This window comes from Micromonas pusilla (genome assembly GCF_000151265.4).
Source record: "Micromonas pusilla CCMP1545 genomic scaffold MICPUCscaffold_15, whole genome shotgun sequence".
NCBI lineage: Eukaryota > Viridiplantae > Chlorophyta > Mamiellophyceae > Mamiellales > Mamiellaceae > Micromonas > Micromonas pusilla.
This window is the reverse complement of record NW_003315896.1, coordinates 174,775-196,177: the sequence shown is the minus strand read 5'-3', so window position 1 is coordinate 196,177 and position 21,403 is coordinate 174,775. Positions and strand designations below refer to the sequence as shown.

The 21,403-nt window shown below is 64.5% G+C and overlaps 11 protein-coding genes across 11 annotated transcripts in view; 3 read left to right on the top strand and 8 right to left on the bottom strand.

The window, feature by feature from the left end:
- Positions 1-22: 22 nt before the first annotated feature.
- MICPUCDRAFT_29848 (uncharacterized protein) lies at positions 23-3,618 on the bottom strand. The gene is made up of 3 exons (XM_003063556.1): positions 2,816-3,618; positions 509-2,623; positions 23-409 (listed from the first exon to the last, which is right to left on the bottom strand). Exons 1-3 carry the CDS (start codon positions 3,479-3,481, stop codon positions 350-352), a joined length of 2,841 nt encoding a protein of 946 aa, XP_003063602.1. The 5' UTR covers positions 3,482-3,618; the 3' UTR covers positions 23-349.
- Positions 3,619-4,027: 409 nt separating this feature from the next.
- Positions 4,028-4,429, top strand: MICPUCDRAFT_7531 (uncharacterized protein; the record flags this gene model as incomplete). The annotated part of the gene is made up of 1 exon (XM_003063735.1): positions 4,028-4,429. A coding segment is annotated over one exon (402 nt), but the record flags the coding sequence as incomplete, so codon positions are not given.
- A 253-nt stretch (positions 4,430-4,682) lies between these two features.
- Positions 4,683-5,044, bottom strand: MICPUCDRAFT_53415 (uncharacterized protein; the record flags this gene model as incomplete). The annotated part of the gene is made up of 2 exons (XM_003063555.1): positions 4,683-4,704; positions 4,836-5,044. 2 exons carry the CDS (start codon positions 5,042-5,044, stop codon positions 4,683-4,685), a joined length of 231 nt encoding a protein of 76 aa, XP_003063601.1.
- A 769-nt stretch (positions 5,045-5,813) lies between these two features.
- MICPUCDRAFT_36528 (uncharacterized protein) lies at positions 5,814-7,458 on the top strand (the record flags this gene model as incomplete). Its single annotated transcript, XM_003063734.1, has 2 exons — positions 5,814-6,219; positions 6,832-7,458. Coding segments are annotated over 2 exons (1,032 nt in total), but the record flags the coding sequence as incomplete, so codon positions are not given.
- A 336-nt stretch (positions 7,459-7,794) lies between these two features.
- Positions 7,795-11,057, bottom strand: MICPUCDRAFT_53413 (uncharacterized protein; the record flags this gene model as incomplete). Its single annotated transcript, XM_003063554.1, has 1 exon — positions 7,795-11,057. The coding sequence occupies one exon, from the start codon at positions 11,055-11,057 to the stop codon at positions 8,466-8,468; it is 2,592 nt and encodes an 863-aa protein (XP_003063600.1). The 3' UTR covers positions 7,795-8,465.
- Positions 11,058-11,356: 299 nt separating this feature from the next.
- On the bottom strand, positions 11,357-13,465 carry MICPUCDRAFT_42930 (uncharacterized protein; the record flags this gene model as incomplete). Its single annotated transcript, XM_003063553.1, has 2 exons — positions 11,357-13,158; positions 13,300-13,465. The coding sequence occupies 2 exons, from the start codon at positions 13,463-13,465 to the stop codon at positions 11,357-11,359; spliced, it is 1,968 nt and encodes a 655-aa protein (XP_003063599.1).
- Positions 13,466-13,647: 182 nt separating this feature from the next.
- On the bottom strand, positions 13,648-14,430 carry MICPUCDRAFT_5846 (uncharacterized protein; the record flags this gene model as incomplete). The annotated part of the gene is made up of 1 exon (XM_003063552.1): positions 13,648-14,430. A coding segment is annotated over one exon (783 nt), but the record flags the coding sequence as incomplete, so codon positions are not given.
- A 564-nt stretch (positions 14,431-14,994) lies between these two features.
- On the top strand, positions 14,995-16,293 carry MICPUCDRAFT_53410 (uncharacterized protein; the record flags this gene model as incomplete). Its single annotated transcript, XM_003063733.1, has 1 exon — positions 14,995-16,293. The coding sequence occupies one exon, from the start codon at positions 14,995-14,997 to the stop codon at positions 16,291-16,293; it is 1,299 nt and encodes a 432-aa protein (XP_003063779.1).
- Positions 16,294-16,326: 33 nt separating this feature from the next.
- On the bottom strand, positions 16,327-17,667 carry MICPUCDRAFT_36525 (uncharacterized protein). The gene is made up of 5 exons (XM_003063551.1): positions 17,487-17,667; positions 17,303-17,334; positions 16,974-17,155; positions 16,755-16,824; positions 16,327-16,620 (listed from the first exon to the last, which is right to left on the bottom strand). The coding sequence occupies exons 1-5, from the start codon at positions 17,564-17,566 to the stop codon at positions 16,517-16,519; spliced, it is 468 nt and encodes a 155-aa protein (XP_003063597.1). The 5' UTR covers positions 17,567-17,667; the 3' UTR covers positions 16,327-16,516.
- A 572-nt stretch (positions 17,668-18,239) lies between these two features.
- MICPUCDRAFT_9123 (uncharacterized protein) lies at positions 18,240-18,851 on the bottom strand (the record flags this gene model as incomplete). Its single annotated transcript, XM_003063550.1, has 2 exons — positions 18,240-18,308; positions 18,582-18,851. Coding segments are annotated over 2 exons (339 nt in total), but the record flags the coding sequence as incomplete, so codon positions are not given.
- A 1,348-nt stretch (positions 18,852-20,199) lies between these two features.
- MICPUCDRAFT_45957 (uncharacterized protein) overlaps positions 20,200-21,403 on the bottom strand; it is a gene marked incomplete at its 3' end in the record, with an annotated part of 4,934 nt that continues 3,730 nt past the window's right edge. Inside the window, exon 5 of the mRNA XM_003063549.1 lies at positions 20,200-20,283. Coding sequence (XP_003063595.1) covers positions 20,200-20,283 — 84 coding nt within the window. The remainder of the gene's footprint in view (positions 20,284-21,403) is intronic.

Below are 21,403 nucleotides of genomic sequence, written 5' to 3'. Positions count from 1 at the left end.
TCTACCACACTCCGTGGACGACGACTCGGTCGTTCTAATCGCGTTCGTTACTAAACTCCTACATCTCATCTTCACGCAGACCCGGCGGCGCCGCGGTCAAGTCCGACTTGTACTACAGCTCCACGGGCGCGAAATCGCAAGTCGAAAAAGGCGACTGCACCGAGGAAGAGCCGCAGTGGGACGAGAAAGGCGCGATCGACTACGCCGGTAAGCTCGTGTGGGGCGGGTACAAGCAGCACCAGGGGAAGACGACCGCGGAGGCGAAGGCGATCTTCGTCAAGCTCCTGAGGGACGCGCAGGCGGACAAGAAGAACAACTTCTTCTGACGACCGCGCGGCTCCCGTCGCGATCACGCCTTGCGCGACATCGTTCGCTGCTTCGTCGCGACCTTGACGACCTTCTCCTCGACCTGCGAGAGCGACGACGATAAGTTAATACATGTACATAGAAACAAGGTCCGTGGTGGATTGTTGCGTGGAGAAATGAGACGAAAGAAGGAAACACGCACCTTGAGCCCTTTCCGTCGCCGCGTCGCGTCCACGAGCTTCCGCGCGATGTTCGGCCCGGCGTCGCCGTCTTCGCCAAACTCCTCTCTTTCCTCCTTTGTCTTCGGCGTGAAGAACGGGTCCACGTCCAGGTGCTCCCAGTGGGATAACATCAGCTGCGCGTTCGACGCCCCGGAGCTGCTGTGCCGTAACTCGTCCGCGAACCCGAACGACGTCGCGACGGGGAGGTAGCTGTGGATGATGAACACCCCGGTGCCCTCTCGGATGCTCTCCGAAATAATTTTCGCGCGGCGCTTCCCGAGGACGGAGTACGTCCCCCCCAACGCCTCCGACGTCGTCGTGATCACGGACAGATACATCGCCTCCACGAGCCGCGGACTCGCTTTCAGAACGCTCTGTCGAATCGCTTCCCGCGTCGCGGCGATGACCTGCCCCGAGAACGGACCGTACTGATCCTCCCCCGCGCCGTCGTCCGAGTCCTCGCCGCGGTCCGGATCGATTTTCGAAAACGCCTCCAGGACGACGTTCACGCCGAACAACGGCTCTTCGCACAGCGGTCCGCGCTCGGTCGCCATCTGAAACCCGGTCAGCGCGTTTCCCTCGATCGCGGCGACCGTCGCGGGATCGGAGAAGTTCACCAGCCCGCACTTGCTCCCGCTCGACGTCGCGCTCGACGGCGTCGACTCGAACCCGAACGCCCCGCCGACGACCGGCTTCCCAAACGCGCCGACCGCGCCCCCGCCCGGACCGTCGAGCATCTTCCCGATGCTCAACACGTTGGGACCGACTTGTTTCGGCCCGAGCGCCCACGCGGTGGACATCGCCTTCGGTATGACGCCGTCGAGACCATCGTCGTCGACTTTCACCGCTTCTAACGACGTCTCGAGCTTCTTCATGATCTCCGGCGCGAGCGCGGCGACGGCGTCCGCGTCGACGTCGTTGTGATGCGCGCTCAGTAAAATCTGCTTAAGCGACTCCGCGCTGTCCTCGATGACGCGCGGGAAAAAAATCGGCAGCGGTCTCGTCGTCGCTCGGATCGTGAGCAGACCGTTCGACGTCGTCGCCTCCGCGACGCCGATGGAGGACACGCCCTCGCGAAACGAAACGAGCGGCGGGGAGACTTTCAACTCCACCTTCGCGAACCGCTCTCTCAAGTCCGCGACGCAGCGCTCCAAGTGCACCTCCCCCGCGGCCGCGATGACGTGCTCGCCCGTGTCCATCAGCCCCACCTCCACGAACGCGTCCGAGCGGTTCAAAAGCCGCAAGCCCTCCAGGAGCGCGGGCATGTCCGCCACGGACTCGGGCTCGACCGCCACCTTCACGATCGGCGCGACTTGAAACATCATCATCCCCATCGGCGCGCACATCCGCGCGCTCGAGATGGTCGCGCTCTTTAGGACGTACTTGTCCAACCCGCCCACGGCGAGGATGTTCCCCGCGGGAACTTCGTCCACCTTGAACATTCCTCGGCCCATCATGAGGTACAGTTCCTCGATGACGATCTCCTGGCACGCGCCGTCCTCGGGCGCGGACGGGTCGTACGATTCGTTGATGACGTACGCGACGTCGCCGACTTTTAACGTTCCGGAGTAGACTCTTCCGAACCCCATGAACACGGTCTCTTTGCTCGTCGGCGGCATCCCGTGCACCGCAGACGCGGGAACCGCGAGCATCTTGCTGATGTACGCCGTCGTCGGGCACCCCGGGGTGGTGTCGCACGACGCCAGCGCCTCGCGCGCGGACGCGAGCTCCTTCGCGGCGGCGGGGGTGAGCTCCTCCTTGAGCGTCGGCGTCGGCATCAGACGGAACACGCGGTGCGGCGCGGACTGCACCGGGCTCGGGAGGGAGTGCGCGACCATCTCTAAGATCGTGGGCGACAGCGGCAGCCACGCTTTCAGGATCGCGTTTAACGTGTGCTTTCGATCCGTGGACGCGAGGTCCTTCTCCTCGACGTCTAATTTCAGCGACGACGCCATCTCGTTCAGACCTTTCCCTTCCGGGGGATACCCGTGCTTCTCCGCCTCCGCGGCGTGGTACAGCTTCCATATCGGATCCAACACGAGCTGCACGAACAGCGGCTTGAGCTTCCCCGCCGCGGTCTTCTTCCCGACGATCTTCTTGCTCTTTGGGTGGTAGAACCAGTCCCCCCACAGCCCTTTCTTCAGAGCTTTCGCGGAGCACCCGAGCTTGGACGCGTACATGTCCGCAAATGCGTCCGTGCGGAACGCCCACCCGTCCGCGGCGCACGCGAACGCGACGTTCCCTCGGTCGACGCAGAACGCGGCGTCGGAGTGCTCCGCCTCCGTGACCGCGTCCTCGAGCTCCACCTCGGGCTCGTCGCGGTCGTCGTCGCGCGCCTCGGACGACGTCGCGAGCAACGCGTCCGCCTGCGATATGAACTTCTCGGACACGAACGCGGACATGACGCCGTTTATCTCGTACAACAGGTTCCGCATCCGCTCGTACGCCTCCTGCGGGGTGTATCCCATCTCTATTATCAGCCGGTCGAGCTTGTTAAACACGAGGCACGGCGCGAGGCGCTCTTCGAACGCCTGTCGTAGCACCGCGTGCGTTTGCACGCAGATGCCCTCGACGACGTCCACGACGACGAGGCCGCCGTCGCTCAACCGCGCGGCGGTCGACACCTCGCTGCAGAAGTCCACGTGCCCGGGGGAGTCGATGAGGTTTATCAGCAGCGGCTCCGGCGCGTTCTCTCCGCCGCCGACTGGGAGCTTCGGGGTGTACAGGAGCGATATGGCGGCGGACTTCATCGTGATGCCTCGTCGCTGCTCGTCGTCGAGAAAGTCCATGAACCGGAGCTTCCCCGCGAGCTTCTGGCTTATGAAACCGTTGTGTGCGATGAGACCGTCGGACAGAGTCGTCTTCCCGTGGTCCACGTGCGCGAGGACGCATATGTTCCTGACGTTCTCGCGGTACTTCTGCATCCCCGCGAGGCGTTCGACGGCTTTCTCCATCGTGCCGTCTCTTCTTCACTCCGGTCACCCGACGCGCGGTCGTTTCTTCGCGCTCGCTCGCGACGAACGCGCTCGCGACCTCCCCGCGAGACACGCGACGACGTCGCACGCCGCCTCGGAAATCGCGCGTCGACGCGAGACGTTGTGACCGCGCGACGCCCTCGAGCGCGGTCGTTGCTCTTCGATTTCGAGCGAAAAAAAGTTTGGTTTTCTGAGGCGAAATCTCGGTCTTATCCCCGCACTTCCACGATGGCAGCGGCGTGCGTCACGTCCACGGTCTCGTTCCGTCTCGGCGGCAGCGGACGCAATGTGCTCGCCCCGCGGCAGCGCCAGCATCGCTTCCGCGCCGCGCGCGTCTCCACAGACGTCGTCGCGGACGCGCGAAGACGCGCTGACGAGGCCGTCTCGGAAAAACCCGCGCGCGGCAGACGCGAGTTCTTCCTGAACAGCAGCAGCGTCTTCGTGTTGGGCGGCTTATTCGGCGGGATGGTCGATAACTCCCGCCCCGCGGGCCTCGGCTTGCACCAGTACGGCGACATCGTGACCCTCGGACTGTGCCCGCCGAAGCCGAACTGCGTCAGCACCGCGGAGGATCTGAACGACGACAGCCACTTCGTGCCGTCGTGGACGTACAACCCGGAAGAACGCGCGAGGAACCCGGTGTCGCAGAAAGAAGCCATGGCCGAGCTTCTGGACGTGGTCAACAACACAGACTGCGACGGGTTCGAGGTGAACATCGTGACGAAACTGGACGACTACCTGTACGTCGAGTACAAAGACCCGAGGCTCGGGTTCATCGACGACGTGGAGTTCTTCTTCGAGCCGGGCGAGTTCTCCCGTGTTGCGTATCGGACTGCAGGGAGAGTGGAGAGCCCGAACAACGCGAAGACGCAGCGCGCGAGGATCAAGACCTTGAGGCTGGCGCTCGAGAAGAAGAAGTGGAAGTCCGTCGGGTTCTAACGCGTCTACTCGTAGGTTCTATTAATCAAGCTAGCGGGCTATCGTTCCGATCGTCGCGCGCGGCTCGCGAGTCGCGACTCCGTCTTCGACGCCGCGCCGTCCCATCGAATCTCCGTCGCGCCGTAGAAGCTCCTCGCGACGCCCTTCGGCACGGCCTCGATCGGGTTCCCGGTCACGTCCAACACCTTCAAGCTGCTGAGTTTCACGACGTCCTCCGGGATCGACGTGAACGCGTTCCCGCTCAGGTCCAGAACGCGCAGATGCTTCAGATCGAACACGCTGCTCGGGAGCTGCGTCAAACTTCGGGAGGGGGTGCGTCGGGGGGAGGGGGGTGGGGGAGATTCGCGTGAGTCGACGTCGCGTGAGGCAAACGCCGAGCACTATCGAAACGCACTTGTTGTCCGCCAAGCACAGCGACCGGAGTTCGGTGCCGTTCTTCTCTAACACGCGGCTCAGCCTGCATATGCACGCCTCGCCCACTTTCTCGCACATCATGTTCACGCACAGCAGATCCGCGCTGCCGCGGAGGTCGAGCGTCTTCATCGTCGGCGACCGGTTCGCCTCGATGAGCGACCTCGCGACTTGATAGAAGCGCCTCGCCATTCGCGACCGGTCGAGTTCACTTCGTCGACATGTGGTGGAGACGCGTGCGAAGCGACGTGTCCGAGTGAGGAGTCGACGCGACCGGAGCGGACGAAACTTCCCAGCTCGTTCTCTTCTCGACCGGGGCCCGGGCTGCCTCGGGCCGCGAAGTTGAAACGCATGGCAAGCGGTTTTTCGCGAAAAATGCCGCGGAAATTCACCGAAAATCAAACGCGAGAAGAGAGCGGGGACGCGGGAAACCAAACAACGAAAAAGTTTCGCGCCCACCCATAGCACGGACGCACATGGCGGGCCACGAGGCGGCGATGCCGCGTAGAGGGGCGAGGGTCCTGCCCCTCCTCCTCGTCGCGCTTCTCGGGGCGTGCCTCTTCACCCGCGCGGGCGCTCAGGACTTCACCGGGTTGAAGCTCAGCGACGGACTGACGGGGTACAGGAAAGTCTTCGCGTGGGGGAGCAATCGATACGGCGAGCTCGGCATCAACCACGCGGAGAAACAGGCGCGTCTCTTCTTCCACTCTGCTCGTTCGAATCTCTCTCGCGATGGCATCACTAAGCTGACGAGTGTCCCCCCGCACCCCCGATACGTTCACCCGCGCAGGCGTCGCAACCGAAGTTCGACGGCAGCGCGTGCGAGCCGCAGCTCGTGATGGCCATCGATTTCTCCGCGCTCGAGCAGATCGGCGCGAACCTCCAGAGGATCGTCTCCGGGCAGAATCACGTCGTCGCGATCACGGAGGAGGGCGCGCTGTACGTGTGGGGTAGGAACGACATGGGGCAGCTCGGTTTGGGCGTGAGAAACGCGGAGGATACGACGTTGCGGTTCGTCCCGACGTTGCTCGAGCTGTACAACGGGAACGGGCAAAAGCAGCCCGTGATCGACGTCGCGCTCGGTTTAGAGCACACCGTCGCGGTCGTGAAAGGCGGGCGCGTGTTCGTGTGGGGAAGCAACCGGTGGGGGCAGCTCGGGATCGACCAAGACCCGGACGTGGTGCCGTGGACGTCCATCCCGACGCCGATCGACATCGGCGGCGAATCGATCCGAAACGTCTCGAGCGCGGGCGGGCACAACGCCGCGCTGACGTTCGGCGGCGCGGTGTACACGTGGGGGGCGAACAACGAGGGGCAGCTCGGTCAGAGCGGATGCATCAGGGAGGACGGGATAGGGAACGACCCGTGTTTGAATTACGTCAAGAAGCCGACGAAGATATTCAAGACGAACGAGAATCGATTCATGCCGCAGATGAAACTCATCGCCGTTGGCGGACACTTCGCGGGCGAAGCCGCGGACGGGAGCTTGGTCTTAGACGGCGGGCACACGTTGGCGGTGACGAATGATAACGTGCTTTACGGTTGGGGGGATAATTTTCACGGTCAAATCGGTACGTTCCCGCGTCCAGGTTCCCGCGCTCCCGGACCGGAAGATCTGGACTTCTTCTTCCTTCTCTCTCAGCTGGAGGAACAAAAAAATTTCTCGTCGAAAGCGAAATTCCGGAAAATCAAACATCGAGGGAATTTTTTTTAACGCGACTGACCTTGAATTATTAAACCCCGAAATTTCCCAGGGAGCCGGCAGGAATACGCCAAGCTCGCGGATTACACGGACGTTTACACACCAAACAAGTACGACAACTACACGAGAAAGTACTACAACCGCCACGTCGCTCCAGTGCGAGTCGGACCTCTCGTTATCACGACGAGTATGCCACCGCCTCCACCGCCTCCTCCGAACCCTCCTTCACCGCCGCAGTCTGCTTCGATTTTTGCACCTCCGCCCCCGGCTCCTGCAGCGGTCGCGGGCAACCCCGTCATTATTGAGATAAAAACGGGCTCGTATCACTCGCTCGCGCTCACGGACGACGGAAACTTGTTCTCGTGGGGAGATAATTTTTTCGGGCAGTTGGGACACGGATACTTGTCGCTACAACAGGAACCGGACGCGTTTTATCAAACGCAAAACTATAGAGTGCCGGAAATGATAGACGTGCCGGAACGCGTGAAACATTGGGATTACGGAACGACAGAGGTTGTCACGGAAACAGTTGGAAATGTCACGAGAGAAGTGACTCGCAACGTCCAAGTCACGGGAAAAATCCGCTTGCCGGACGGAGGAGAAGACAGAATTATTCAAGTAGACGCCGGTTTTTTTCAATCCATCGCGCTGACGAAGAATGGGAATGTTTATGTGTGGGGAACGAACGCGAAAGGACAAATGGGCACTTGTGGTTGTGGTCCTTGCGTGCATGATTATGACGCCGCCGGTCAATGTGACCCTCTTGTAGGCGCTCCACCGTTACCTCCAGCTCCTGTTGCAATTACCTTCGGTGCTGCAACACCGGTAGTAACCAACCAAGAGACCTCCACATCAAATACAACTGCGGATCCTTACGCGAACTATTTCTGGAACGTCGGCTGCGAATGCAACTGCGCGGGACAAGGAACGTGCAAATACACACCAAGGGTGACGGGTACTCAAAGTGTAGACGCGGTGAACGAAGGAAAATGTGTCGGTTTTGGCGAAAACACAAAATGCGAGTGCGGGGCGCCGTATTTGGAGATGACAGGTTTCATTCACAAGATGGACCAGCCCATGCATTTTGTGAAGAGCACGGAGAATTTCAGATTCGTTTCCGTGGCGGCTGGTGGAGCGATGTTTGCGATGTCGCAGTCGACATGTCCTGCTAATGAAGTCGGGACAGAATGTTCAGGAATTGGAACGTGCAACGACCCGGAAGATGCGACTCTCGCGACTTGTGATTGTCCTTTTGGTACTTCTGGCCTCGCTTGTGAATTTGCTTGCCCAGTTGGAACGGCTGAGGATCTCGCACTTATTTTGGAGAACCACAACTCAGCGAAATTCCCAGACAGCGTTTACGAAGAAAGCGTCGATGGTGCAATCGTTGGCGAGCTTTGTTCTGGGCACGGGACTTGCGCTACCGGAAGTGCTGGTTGTCTGTGCGACGAATTTTGGTTCGGCGAAAGGTGCCAACATATGTGTCCTTGGGATAATTTGAAGCGCCCTTGTTCTGGGAACGGAACGTGCGTTTACAGTCCGGAAATCGAAGTCTCGCCGTACTGCGAGTGTAATCGGTGGCACACGAAAATAATGATCGACGACGGGAGTGGTTTCGAGGTTCTCGACGAGGAATTAAACGAAATAAACGCCGCGGAGTGCGCCGAGAATTTTCTCGCTATTCAGGAACCATCCGGCTGGTGCAGTTATCACGATAAAAACCTCGGTTTCGAACTCTGTTACCGGTCCGGTTTGTGCGGGGTTTGCGAGGACGGAGCCGCGCGTGTCTCCGTGCTCGCGGGTATTTTATTCTCGATCGCGTTAGTGCTCTTCGAGTTGTTCTAAACATTTTTCATTCCTTAGCCTAGAAGCTATTTTAGCTAAATTTTCAAAGAAAGAGCTCCTCCCCGCTCAGAAGAACAAAATCCAAAAGAAAGCCACGATAATCGAAATCGCGAGCAAGGTTCCGTACTCCGACAAAATTCGAAGCTGAATCCGTTGATCGCCAGTGAGCGCCAGAGCATCGTTCAAATTTTCTGAAATCGCGATCAAAAGCCGAGCCAGCGGTGGAAATTCCAGGTTCGTGATCGGTCTCGTGTTCCAGTCACCGGTGTACAAAGCGCGCGCGCCTTTGTCGAAAGACGCGCGTTGAAAACCGATGCCTCCCCTCCTCGACCGAACCCCGCCCGCGCCGTCCGAGGCTTTCGCGGATCCGTCCGCGTGCGCCCCCGGGCTCGGCGACATCGTCGCGGACTCGCCCAGACGCTCGAGACGAAACACCTTAAACGCCGCCTTCCTCAGCCTCGGAAGTCTCGACCGCAGCGGGTGGTTCGGACCGAGCGCGGCGACGTCGCGGTCCAGGCGATGCAACAGCGCGAGCGCGACTTGCGGCAGCCCTTCCTGGTCGAGCGCGAACATCGACAGCTTCGGAACGACCGCGGGATTCGCGTTCGCCGCGGCGCCGTACATCGGACTGCGCATCCCCGCGCGCGTCGCGATCGGGCTCGGGGACATCGCCCCGACCGCGTCCGGCGTCTGCTCCGGGGGATCCATCTCGAGGAGTTGACTCTTGACGTACGGATAAAACGCGTCGTACGGCGTCGGCGGCGGCGGCTCCGCGTTCGTCGCCGCGGGCGAGAACGGATCGCGGACGACGAAAGCGTTGTACGCTTCCTCGAAGTCATCGATCAGCTGCAGAACCTCCGGACACGACGCGAACGCCTGGAGGACGCTGAGCAGCGCCGTCGCGGTGCCCTCCGCGTCGACGGGGACGCGTTTGCAACAGAGCTCTAGGAAGTGCTTCATGAGCTCGTTGTAGAACGGGATGTTGTGCAGGACGTGATCGACGTCGATCGCGCGCTTCGTCGGTTGCCCTCTTCTGCCGCCGCCAGATGACGTGGACACGTTCAAAGGCGAAGTGTCGCCCAGGAAGCTCGGAGAGGAGTACTTCTTCTCCGCGGACGTCGCCGCGGCGACGGCTTCGATCCCGCGCGACAACGGCGAACCGCCTCCGCCGGATCTCGATCGCGACGGCACAGGGAAGCTCAGCGTCCACGGCGTGAGGTACGTCACCCACAGGTTAAGCAACGGACCGAGCCTCGCGGTGCTCTCCGCGGGCCAGTGCGTGAATGCGTCGCGCAGGAACGTGTACAGAGGCTTGAGGAGCATCTCCTTCGCGCGTTCGACTTCCTCGCGCGCGTCTTGCGTCGCCCCCACGCCCGCGGGCGACGATAACGGCGGCGTGCGCATCGACGCGCTCCCGGGCGTGAGCTGCTGCTTCGATATTGACCTCGGGGATCTCGGAGACATCCCTTCCAGCGCGTCCCTCGGCGGCGTCGCCGCGCTCGGCGTCCCTCGTCCTCCGCCGGCGGTCGGCGATGCGTCCGCGAACAAATACGTCGCGAGCAACACGACGGCGTTTATCAAATCCTCGTTCGGAGGGTTATACGTGTACTGCCGCTGCATGGACGACGCGACGACGCCGTAGAACCCAGCGTTCATCGATCCCGCGCTGCCGCCGCCGCGCTGCAGACCGCCGGGGGTGAACGGCGATCGCGCGCCGACGCCGCCGACGCTCGCGGAATCATTCGCGACGTCGCCGTCGGGCAACCAGAACTCGATGAATATGCTGACGAGCATCTCGCCTTGGCTCACGCTCCCGGAGCCGCGGTAGTTCGCCTCCGACGCGCGCGTCCACGCGCCGACGTTGCCGTTCCCCCACGACCCGTTCCCCGCGCCCGCGCCGCCTCGCGGGAGGAAGCAGCGGAGGTGCGACAGCAAGAGTTCGCGATACGGATGCACGCGCCTGGAGTCCCCGCCGTGGTATAAACCCCCGAGCATCGCGGCCGCGTCGGCGACGCGCCACTGGTTCCTCGCCGGCGAGCGCGAGTACCGTCGCCCGGTCCCTCGCGCCTCTGAGCAGGCGTAGTACGCGGACCAGAACAGGAAGTAGTGATACAAACCTAAGTGCACGGCGAAGCGTCCTTGCGCGTCGCGTTGCACGCACCCTCGATACGGCGGCTTCGCGTTTAAGCCCGCCGGGTTCGTTCGCAGGAGTCGTTGCGTGCGTTCCGGGAGGCGCTCGATCGGGAACGCGAACTGCATGAGACCGTCCGCGTCCGCGGCGAAGACGGCTTTCATCAGCGCACCCTTCGGGGACAAAAAGTCGAGCAAGATCGACGCCTCGCGCTCGCTCCCACTCGACACGGACTGGAGCCATCCGCTCGCGCCGTCGTCGAAGTTGAAGATCTGCCACAACAACGTCTGGTAGCAGTTGCTGAAGAACCCGCGGAGGTTGTCGCGGTTGTCGTCGAGGACTTGCAGCACGCTGTTGATGCGCGTGGACAGCGAGCTCCCGCGGCTTGAGAGGATTCGGTTCAACTCGTCGAACGTCGTCGGCTTCGCGCTCGCGCCTCCGGGGGAGGATCGTCCCCCGGTGTTCACCGTGAGATTCGAGCCTCTGTGGAGCCCGCTGACGCGGCCGTCGACGCGGCCGGCGGCCATCGCGATCGACGAGGGCACGCGCGCGGGTGGGTGCGGCAGCCGATGAAAGGATCATTGTCGTGGTGGAGAATTTCAACACTGCCGTGGGCGGCTGGGCGCGAGTGTACGTACGTGTACACGTACTCGTACTCTATGTGTTTTTAGTTCCGCGGTTTGATTTCCTTTGAATTCTTTTCTATTTTTCGCGGTGCCCACAGCCTCCGAAACCTCTTTTTGAAGCAGTGACGGCCTCGCAAATCTATTAAACTCGTCCAAAGTGTGCTGCTAAGGGAACGAAATACGTCTACGAACGTCGCCGCTCACACCACGGCGCGCCTGGGCGGCATCTGCGACAGCGGGTACTCCTCGTTGTCGTGCCAGCTGTCCGCCACGGCGCCGTCCGCGGAGTCGTCCTCCCCGCCGCCCTCGCCCGCGGTCGTTCGCTCGTCGTCGTCGCGGTCGTCGTTTTCGTCGTCCGCGACTTCCTCCGTCTCGGGGTACGCGCCGACGACCTCGGTCTCGTACATCTCCGCGCCGACGACGTCGACGTCTTCGTCCCCTACCTCCGCGACGACCCCCGCCGCTCCCTCGTCGCCGTCCGAGATCGCGGTGTCGTCCTCCCCCGACGACGACGGCCGCTTGTTCTCCTTCGCCGGCTGCCGCTCTCGGACGCTCGCGATGAGGCGACTGAACGTGTCCGACTTGGCGTTCGCCGCGCTAGCCGCGGTCGGCACCGCGCCGGTGAGGCCGTTCGACGCCGCCGCGGTCATCATCCCCGCGCGCGCTTTATCCCGCTCGAGCTTGTCCACGTCCCTGGCGACCTGCTCGAGGTTCGGGTGTACGCCGCACTCGATCGACGTGTTCACGCGAAGCGTATACTCTTTGTGACGCTCGATCATCTGCGCGCGGGTCCCGGCCGTGCTGAGATTCGCTTCCGCGAGGAGCTTCTTCAGCGGCTTATCCTTCATGATGTGGTACACGAGCTTCGGGAGCTTCGGAATCGCGGCCGCGGACGCGGGGCCGTTCGCGGAAGCGAACGGCTGAGGGTTCCCTCCCGCGTAGTTTTGGTTGCCGTTCCCGCCGGAGCCGCCCGCGCTCGCGCCCGCCTGCCCTTTCGTGAGGCAAACGTCGATGTGCGAGTTCATCAAACCCTCTAAAATCATGGAGGAGCAGATCGGGCACTTTTGCGTTTGCCCGCGCCCAGAGCTCCCGGGGGTCGTCGCGTTCGTCGCCGTCGCGTTTCGCCTCTCCCCGTTGGTCGCCGCCGCCGCGGCTTTTTTCGCGCGTTTCCGCGCGATGCCCCCCCACCGCACGTCCCCGGCGTCGTCGTCCATCTCCTCCGCGGTGTCGTCGAGCAGGTCCACGACCTCTGCGCGCAGCGCGTTTCGCGAATCGTTCGCGTTCGTCGCGGGTTGGCTCGAGGGATCGTACTCGGACTCGCTGACGGCGTCGTCGTCCTCCTCCTCCTCCGCGTCCGCGTCAAAGTCGCCGTCCCCCCCGTCCTCCGCCGTCGCGGGCGTGGGTTCTCCTTCGTCGTCGTCGTCGTCGTCGGGACCGCCTTTCTCCTCCTTCTCCTCCATTTCCTCCTCCTCCTCCGCGGCGACCTCGACCGCGCGCGCCCTCCGAGCGCGCGTCGTCCTCCCGCCCGCGCCGCCGCCGCTTCCTCCGCCGCTTCCTCCGCCCGCCGCCGCCGCCGCCGCCGCCCTCGCGCCCGACCGCGTCTTCTTCGCCGCCGCGGCGCTCGTCGTCGTCGTCGGCTCCGCCGCCTGCGCGCTCCGTCGCGTCGACCGTCGCGTCGACCGCGCCGTCGCGTCCTCCGTCGCCGGCGCGGGCGCGGGCGGGGACGTCGTCCTCCGTCCCTCTCGATCGGCTCGATCGGCACCCGGCCCTGTTGTGCCGCGTTTCGTCCCTCGCGCTCGCGTCGCGCTCGACGGCGGCGGCGTCACCACGCGCTTCTTCCCCCTCGCGCACGCGAGCAAGTCCGCGCGCGCGGCTTTGAACGCGCTCACGACGAGGGTCAGCGCGTGGTTCGGCTGCAGGTCCTCCTCCGACGCCTCTTTGCGGCACGTCGGGCACTCGCGTTTGAACTGATTCAGCGTGCGACGTATGCACAGCGCGCAGTCTGACGACGGCGGGAGGGAGACGAGGCGAGGACGCGGTCAGTGCGAGGCGTCGCGGCGAGCGTGAACGCGAGGCCGCGCGGGCGCGAAGAGAAGTGGACGAGGAGAAGGATGAGGACGACGAGCCGCGGGAGGGGACGCACAGGAGTGCGTGCACGAGCGCAGGGACACGGGCATCGTGAATAAGTCTTGGCAGATCGCGCATCGCAGGGACTCGTCCAGCTTCTGTTGCGCGAGCTCCGGCCACGCCTCGGGCTCGTCGTCGTCGAGGTCGTCGACGAAGTCGCCCGCGACGGCGAAGGACGCCATGACACCGCGTGCGTCCGCTTCGCCACGCGCGGGTCGCGTGTGATGACGAGCTTCGGTTCGCGCCTAAAATCTCGGACTGGCGGGATTCTGAGAGCTGATGATGTCAGGTTCTGTTCGCCTAAGCCTAGTTTAGTATTTCAGACCTCGGAGCTACTCTCCTCGTCGTCGTCCGGCGGGACCCACTCTAACAGCTCTCGAGGATACACGACGTCGTGCAGGAAGAGCCCGTGCGCGGGCGCGCCCATCGGCGCGACGCCGCGGTCCTTCCCCTCGAGCATGGCGGCGATGTCCGCCGGTTGCATTTTTTTACTCGTCGCCGCGGTGATCATTGCGCCGACCATGTTCCTGACTTGCTTGTACATGAAGCCGTTCCCCTCGACCTCGAGCCGCAACAGACCGTCGCCCTTGAGCTCGTTCACGTCGAAGCGGTATATCGTCCGGACCGGGTCGCGCACGAGCGTCTTGTCCCGGGGTTTATTCGAGAACGCGGAGAAGTCGCGCGTCCCGACGAAACACTCGGCGCCTCGTCGTAACTTTTCCACATCCGGCGGGTTCCACCCGACGTGCAGCGCGTGCCGTCGAAGGAACGGATCCATCGTGAGCCGCGTGTCGAGGTAGTAGTGATACGTCTTTCGAACCGCGTGGAACCGCGCGTGGAACGCCGGGTGCGGCCTGATCGCTTTCATGACCCTGACGTCGCGCGGCAGCACGCCGTTCATCGATCTTTGAAACCGCGCCAGGTCCTCGATCGGTCTGCGCGCGTAGAAGTGCAGGACCTGCCCGCGCGCGTGCACGCCCGCGTCCGTCCTCCCGCTTGCTTGGATCCCCAAGAAGTCCCTGTCCTCGCCCGTGATTTTCGTCAGCGCCTTCTCGACCTCGCCCTGCACCGTCTTCGCGTCTCTGGGTTGGTACTGGAATCCGAGGTAGTTTTCCCCGTCGTACGCGAGCGTGAGCGCGTACGTGTGATGCCTCCCCGCGGCCTCGCGGTGGACTCTGCCCTCGTCCGCGAGCGACGCCGCGAGCGCGTCGTGGCGCCAGTCGCCCTCGGGGTACGGCGTCTCCGAGGACGACGCGACCGCGCGCGACCGCGGAAGAGGAGGACGACGCGAGCGGAGAGGGCGATCGCGGTGACTACGTTTCCCAGGGGGTGCCCAACGCTCGCGCTCGGCCGCGGCGGCGACGCGCGACATCGACGTCGTCCTTCGCCGCCGGCGCGCGCGCCGTCGCGAAGACGCGCGTCCGCAGACGGGTTAGGCGCGTCGCCGCGCGTCCGAGCGCGCGTCCACGCGAGGGGCGTCCCGCGTGCCTCTCGCTTCTGGCGCTCGTCCGCGTCGCGAACTTTTTCGGCAGACTGCACTTTTATCGGTTGTGGATAAACCCAAGACGGCGACCGCGACCGCCGCGCCGTCGCCGTCACTCCGCGCGCGCCCCGGCGCGACATCGTCGTTCCGCGCTCGCTCACGCGACGCGCCCGCGCCCGCTCCCGCGTCCAAGGCGAACGCGCGCGCCGTCCGTCGTCCCGTCGCGCCATGCCGAAGTCGATAGACGCGCTGCCGCAATCGGGCCGATGGCAGCTCTACGTCCACAAGCTCCGCGCGTGGATCCCCGGCGACGACGAGCAGCCGGTGCGTCCGTACCTCATGCTCGTCGTGTCGACCGACGACGGCGCGTTCCTCGCGTGCGAGCCCGGGGACACGCCCGAGGACGCGTCCGGGGGGAACGTCGTCAAGGAGAAGCCCACCGCGGAGACGGTCTTGCGATTCTTACGCCGTTGCATGACGCACCCGCGGCTCATGAACACGTCGAAAGCGGGCGAGCGACGGAAGCCCGCGCGCCCGAAGACGATCCGATTCGCGGACACCACGACCGCGAGCTTACACCTGGGCGACGAGTCGAAGTGGGCGGCGGAGACGGCGTGCGAATACGTCGAAGGATGCCGGGAAGGGTTGAAAGCGATAGGCGTGTCGGACGTCTCGTTCGCGCCCGTGCCTCCGCAACTCGTGAACGACATCATCCGCGGGCAGATCGAGCCGAACATGGCGCCGGCGAACCAGGAGTGGGGAACGCAGCACTTGCCGGGTTTGATGGAGTCCGTGGACGGGTTCACCCCGGCTTTCGGGGCGTCGTTGTTCGGCGCGGCGGCGGATTTCGTTCGCGCGGCGCCGTGGGAAAAAATCGCGTCGCGGCGGCCGATACAACTCGCGTACCGCTTAGTCCTTCGCGAGGACGTCGCGATGAAGATAACGTCGTACGGATCCGTCGTTGGCGACGCCGAGAGCGGCTCGTTCGGTCTGAGCGTGCACAAGACCGTAGAGGACGCGATGAGGGCGTACAAGATGGAGAACGGCGACGACGGCGACGACGACGCCGGCGCCGGCGAGGACGGCGGCCAATCGTGCATGTTCGGGTCGATATTCGAGACCCCGTTCGAGGATATCGACGCCGCGGAGGCGAACGCGTGGGACCTCGCGCCGATGATCGGCGAGTCCGACGCGAACGCGAAGTACTTCCCGCTGTTCTGTAAGATCGCGGTCGAGAAGGGCGCGGACGGCGCCGAGGATAGCCTCTCGGTGACGCGGCCGGCGATCATCGAGCTGCAGTGCTTCGAGCTCATGATGAAAGCGATCGTGTCGCTGATCAAGAGCGGGGATTTAAAGAGCATCGGGGACGACGTCCGCGACGGCGCGGGGCCGTGGACCGTGCGAGCGGACACGATGGCGGGGAGCACTTCGAAGAGAGGGGACGCGGAGATCGAGCGCGCGGAGATCGAGCTCTCGGTGACGCTGCCGCCGATCGAGTCCGCCGCGGGAGGGGGGGCGTACGTGTGAGCGCGCGACGCGATGCGATGCGATGTCTTCGATGATTTCTCTCACTCGCGCGCGTCGTCTTTCGTCCATTACATCCCGCGTCGTCGTCGTGCTATCGTAGTGTGCTACGCTTCTCTTTCGTCGTCTGTCGTCCGTTCGCTCTCGACCGTTCTTCGCTCGTTCAAACGGTTTCTTCGCCGCCCGGGGGCCCGTCTCGTCGCCGCCGTCGTCGTCGTCGCGCCGCTCACTCGAACGCCCACTGGTTCTCCCGCCTGACCTCTTCCTCCTCCTCCGGGGTGAAGTCGTTCCTGATGTTGAACGTCTTGCGGATCTCCTCCGGGGTCTTGCCTGCGCGAGCGAAGAAAAGGGAAAAGAGAAGAGGCGGTGAGGAGGCAACCCTAAATCGGCGCGACGCGACAGCGGGCGAAAAGGAAGAGACGCGCGCGGAGGGAGGGTCGCCGCGCGAGCGACCGAGCGCGCACCCTTGATCATGTTCGCCACGGTCATGCACGTAAGGTCCAGGAGGGACTTGATGTTCAAGTAGTTCGCCGCCTGAGGGTGAGGCGACGACGGGGACGGAGAGAGGAGATTAGAAACCAGGCTCCAGTTACAACGAGGGACGACAAAAGGGCGTTTTTTCTCCCCTCGTCGAGACGCGAGCGCGAGCGCGAGCGCGGCGACGAGACGGGACGCGGACGCACCAAGATGAGCTCGAACAGCGTCGCCTGATCCACCTTGACGAACTCCGAGTCGAACGTCTTCTGCTCGTCTTCGGACGTCTCCGACTTCTTGCCCCCGACGTGATACTTGCAGTACTCGATCACCTTCGCCAAGATCTTGGACGAGACGTTCGGAAGCGGGATGGGCGCGTCCACACCGGTGTCTGCGGAGGAGAGCGAAGGCAGGGCGCGATTCGTCGTGAGTCTCGGGTTCGAGCGCGCGCGCTGAGGGACGTCGCGAGGACGGGGCGCGCGCGAGGGATCGACGGCGCGCGAAGGGGGTGGGGCGAAGCGCGCGGGAAAGGACGCACCCTCGATCATGTTCTTGATGGTCTCAGATTCGCTGCGAGGGAAAAACGCGAGATCCGACCGCGGGGCGTCAGCGAACAGCGTGAACGGAGGACGCGGCGTGGGAAACGTCGCGGAGGGTTCAGACGAAGGGGAAGGACGCGATGAAGGAGAGAGAGGCGCGAGAGAACGAGGGCGGGGACGTACAACGCGACCTCCTGATCGACCATGAACTTCTCGGTGTCAGAGGACATGAGCGTGACCTGCTGGTTCTCGTCGTCGGCCATGGCGCGCGAGATCTGCGGTGCTTCTTGCGTTGGCGTGAACGACGCGGGAAGAAGCGTGTCCGGGCGAGACGATGCGCGGACGCCGTTCGAGAGCTCGCGCGTGGACTTGTGCGGAGGGAAGCGCGCGCGTCGCGGTCCGAGGAGGCGAAAACTCAAACCGAAAAAACGCGACGTCACAGCTGTCCGTCGCGCGTTTTGGCGGTCTATTAATTCGTCAATCTATCCAAGGCTGGCCTCGTCACCTCGTTTCGCACGGTTATCATCGAGGGCCCTCCGGTTCGACGCGAGAGGCGAGCGACGCGTGAGCGACGCTTCTTCTTCTCGCGCGCGTCGCGTCGCGTCGCGTCTCGATCGCTGGAGCGCGAGAGGTCGTTTTGTTCAATCGTTAGCATTAAACGCGTCTAATACATGTACAGAGACCGGACCCGCCGCTCGCTCTGGGGCTCCGCTCCATGAAATGAATTATTTCTCGCCCGCTCGCTCACGCCTCGGGCTCAGCCGCGGCTTCCTCAGCCGGAGCCGCTTCCGCCGCCGCCGCATCCGCCTCCGCCTTGGCCGCGGCCGCCTCCGCCGCCGCCGCCTCCGCGGCGGCCGCCGCCGCCGCCGCCGCCTTCGTGGCTTGCAGCGCCTCCATCTTCACCTCGTGCCTCGTCTTGCCCTCCTTCTTAGCCACGAATCGCATCTTGAGCTTAGCCTGCTTGCCCACCAAGTTACGGAGGTAGTAAAGCTTCGCGCGGCGAACCTGTCGTCGTGAATCGCGTGCGGGGTGAGGGAGGAGGCGGGACGTCAGCGGGCGGCGTCGGCGAGCGAGGGCGCGCGCGGGCGGGCGGAAACGGAAACCCCCTAGCTAGACGGCGCCGGACGAACCGCCCGCCGCCGACGAGGCCGGCCGCGCGCGCGTGCGGGCGCGTCGGCGCGCTCGACGGACGCGACGTAGACGCGCGATCCAGCGCACGCTCGCGCGCGAAAAAGAAAAAGAAAAGAGAGAGAGACGACGCGCGGGCGCGACGCGGACCTTCGGCTTGCCCGCGCCGCGAATTTCCTCAAACGTGCACAGCGGCGAGTGAATGGGGAAGATGCGCTCGACGCCGTAACCCTGGAACGACTTCCTCACGGTGATCGTCGTCGCGACGCCCGCGCGGTGGATCGCGATGATGATGCCCTCGTACGGCTGCACGCGAGATTTCCCACCCTCGACGACGGTCACGCCGACCTTGCACGTCATGCCGACGCGGAAGGGGATAAGATCGTCCTTCATCTGCGGCGCGTTCACGCGCTCGACGAACTTCGTGAGGCCACGGCGCGAGCCGCCGGAGTTCCCTCGCGGGTTCGCCGCGTACGTCGTCATGGACAACGCGCGGGAGTTACCCGCGGAACGAGGAGCCGCGAACGCGGGTGCGGACGCGACGGCGACGCGCGCGCTGAGCGCGCTCGCCGGCGTCGCGCGCGAGACGCGGCATTTCGCGTTTACCGCGGCGACGAGACCGGTGACGGTCGCGGAGGTGACGCACGACATGTCGCGCGCGGATGCTCCCGGAGGCTATTCACGGAAGATGTGATACGTGACACGCGAACCTAAGCGTTCGACGTGCGTTTCGCGGACCGTGTGCGTCGCGCGGCGTCGAATACGGCGCGCAATGGTGACGTCGCGCGACCACGAAACCCTGAAACCCTGAAACCCTCGAGGCGCGAGTGGATTGCCCCGAAGGTATGTGTATGCGTTTTGTTGCTGAAGTGTGCGTACTCCGTACGCGTATACAGATTTCGCCCTTTTCGCTTTTTCTCACGTAAAGCGCTCGCTCGGCACAGTAAAGAACGAGAGCGAGGGTCCTCCGGTGGCGTCATGGAGCGCTCCGCGATCGCATCGCACGTCGCGCGCGCGCCGCCGCCTTCGCGCCCTCGCGCGTACGCTCCCGCGGCGCGCCGCGGCGGGAACGCGCGGCGCGTCGCGCTCGCGCCGCCGCTTCGCGCGGCGCCCCCCCGCAGAGGATGGGGCGAGACCGACTCGCGATTCGAGCGCCTAGACAGACGCGCGCGCGACGACGAGGACGACGACGCGCGCGGCCGCGGGTCGCATCGCGACGACGACTACGGCGACACCGAGCGAAACATCAACTTCCAGGAGCTCCGCAAGCGTCAAGACCGCGAGAACCGCACGAAGGTGCGCGTCGTTCGCGCGTTCGGCACCGCTTCGACCATTCGTTCTTCGCTCGCTCGTCTCCTCGCTCACCGCCGCCGATGCGATTCGTTCGCTCTCGCTCACCGCCCGCCCCCCGGGCCATCTTCCTCTCCTTCCTCCATCGCAGAACCGCGGCCCTTACGACGACGTGTGGAGCGACGACGACGAGCTCGGTGGGTGGTCGTCGTTCATGGGCGAGGGCAAGAGCGGGAAGACGAACGCGCTGAAGAAGGGTAAGCAAAAGAGGGAGCTCAGCGCCCGCGCGAAGGAAGCGCGGGGGGAGACGACCGCGACCGTCGTCGAGACGCACGACGACGCCGGACCGATCGCGGAGAAGCCAGCGAAGCCGGCGAAGACGGCGTACAAGAGAGGCGGCCTGCGGCCGTGGGAGGTGGCGCGCGCGGCGCGGGACGCGGCCGCCGCCGCGGCGGCGGAAGCGCCGCTCGCGAAACGATTAGAAGCCGCGCCGGAGCCGTCGAACGCGTTCGCGCGCGCCGGCCTCCCTTCGCACATGTGCGGCGCGATGGAGAAGGCGGGGCTGAAGCGCACGACGGAGATCCAGCGGCTCGCGATCCCGGAGCTCTCGCGCGGCGAGGACGTCGTGTTGTTGGCAGAGACTGGCAGCGGAAAAACGTTCGCGTACGTCCTCCCCGCCGTGGCCGCGATCGGCGCGCCCGGGCGCGGCGGCACGAAAGTCCAGGGCCGCTGCTGCCCGTCCATGATAATCTTGGTCCCGAACGTCGAGCTCGGGAGGCAGGTGGCGTACATGGCCGAGCTCGCGGCGGAGTGGGTCGAGACGGATGAGTTCCCGAGGCCCGGAGTGTTTTCCCTCCTCGGGAAGGACAAGAAGCTTCTGAAGCCGACCACGCCGAAAGCGCGCGGCGCGGCGAAGACCGCGGCGATCAAGCGCAAGGTCCAGGAGAAGGCCGCGGTGCGCGCCGCGAGGGCGGCGGCGAGGGAGGCTGCGGAGAGAGCCGCCGCGGGCGAGGGCGCGTCCGAGGAGGAAATCGCGGAGGTCGGCGACGCCGCCGCGGACGACGCCGGGTCGAGAGCTTCCAACGAAATCCGACGCGCCGCGACGACCGGGCACGCGATCAAGGCTGGCGCGAAGGGGAGCAAGATGTCGGGCGACATGGAGGTCATCCCGGAGTTTCGCAGGGCGGAGATACTCGTCGCGACGCCGGCGCGGCTGCTGTCCATGATGCGCGACGGTTGGGTCATGCCCGGGCGGATCAAACACGTCGTCGTCGACGAGGCGGACGAGATGCTCTCCAGAGGCTTCGAGAACGAAGTCGCCGGGGTCATACGCGCCGCGTATCAGGACGACGGCGTGAACCGCTTCGGCGCGAAGGTGCAGTTCTGCTTCGCCGCGGCGACGATGCGCGAGGAGGGACCCATCCTCGGCGCGCTCGAGGAGAGAATGGAAAAGATGAAGTGGATCAGCTCGTCGGGGTTCGGCGACACGCACCCGCAGCTGCAGCAGCGCGTGCGCGACGTCCGCGGCGACGACGAGCGGAAAGACGCGCTCGTGGACGCGCTGACGGACGAGAAGCAGCACCAGGCGGTGGTGTTCGTGTCGGACCCCGCCGAGGCGGAGGACGTCGTGAAGCACCTCTCGGAACTCGACTTCGTCGCGATGTCGTTCCACGGGAAGACGT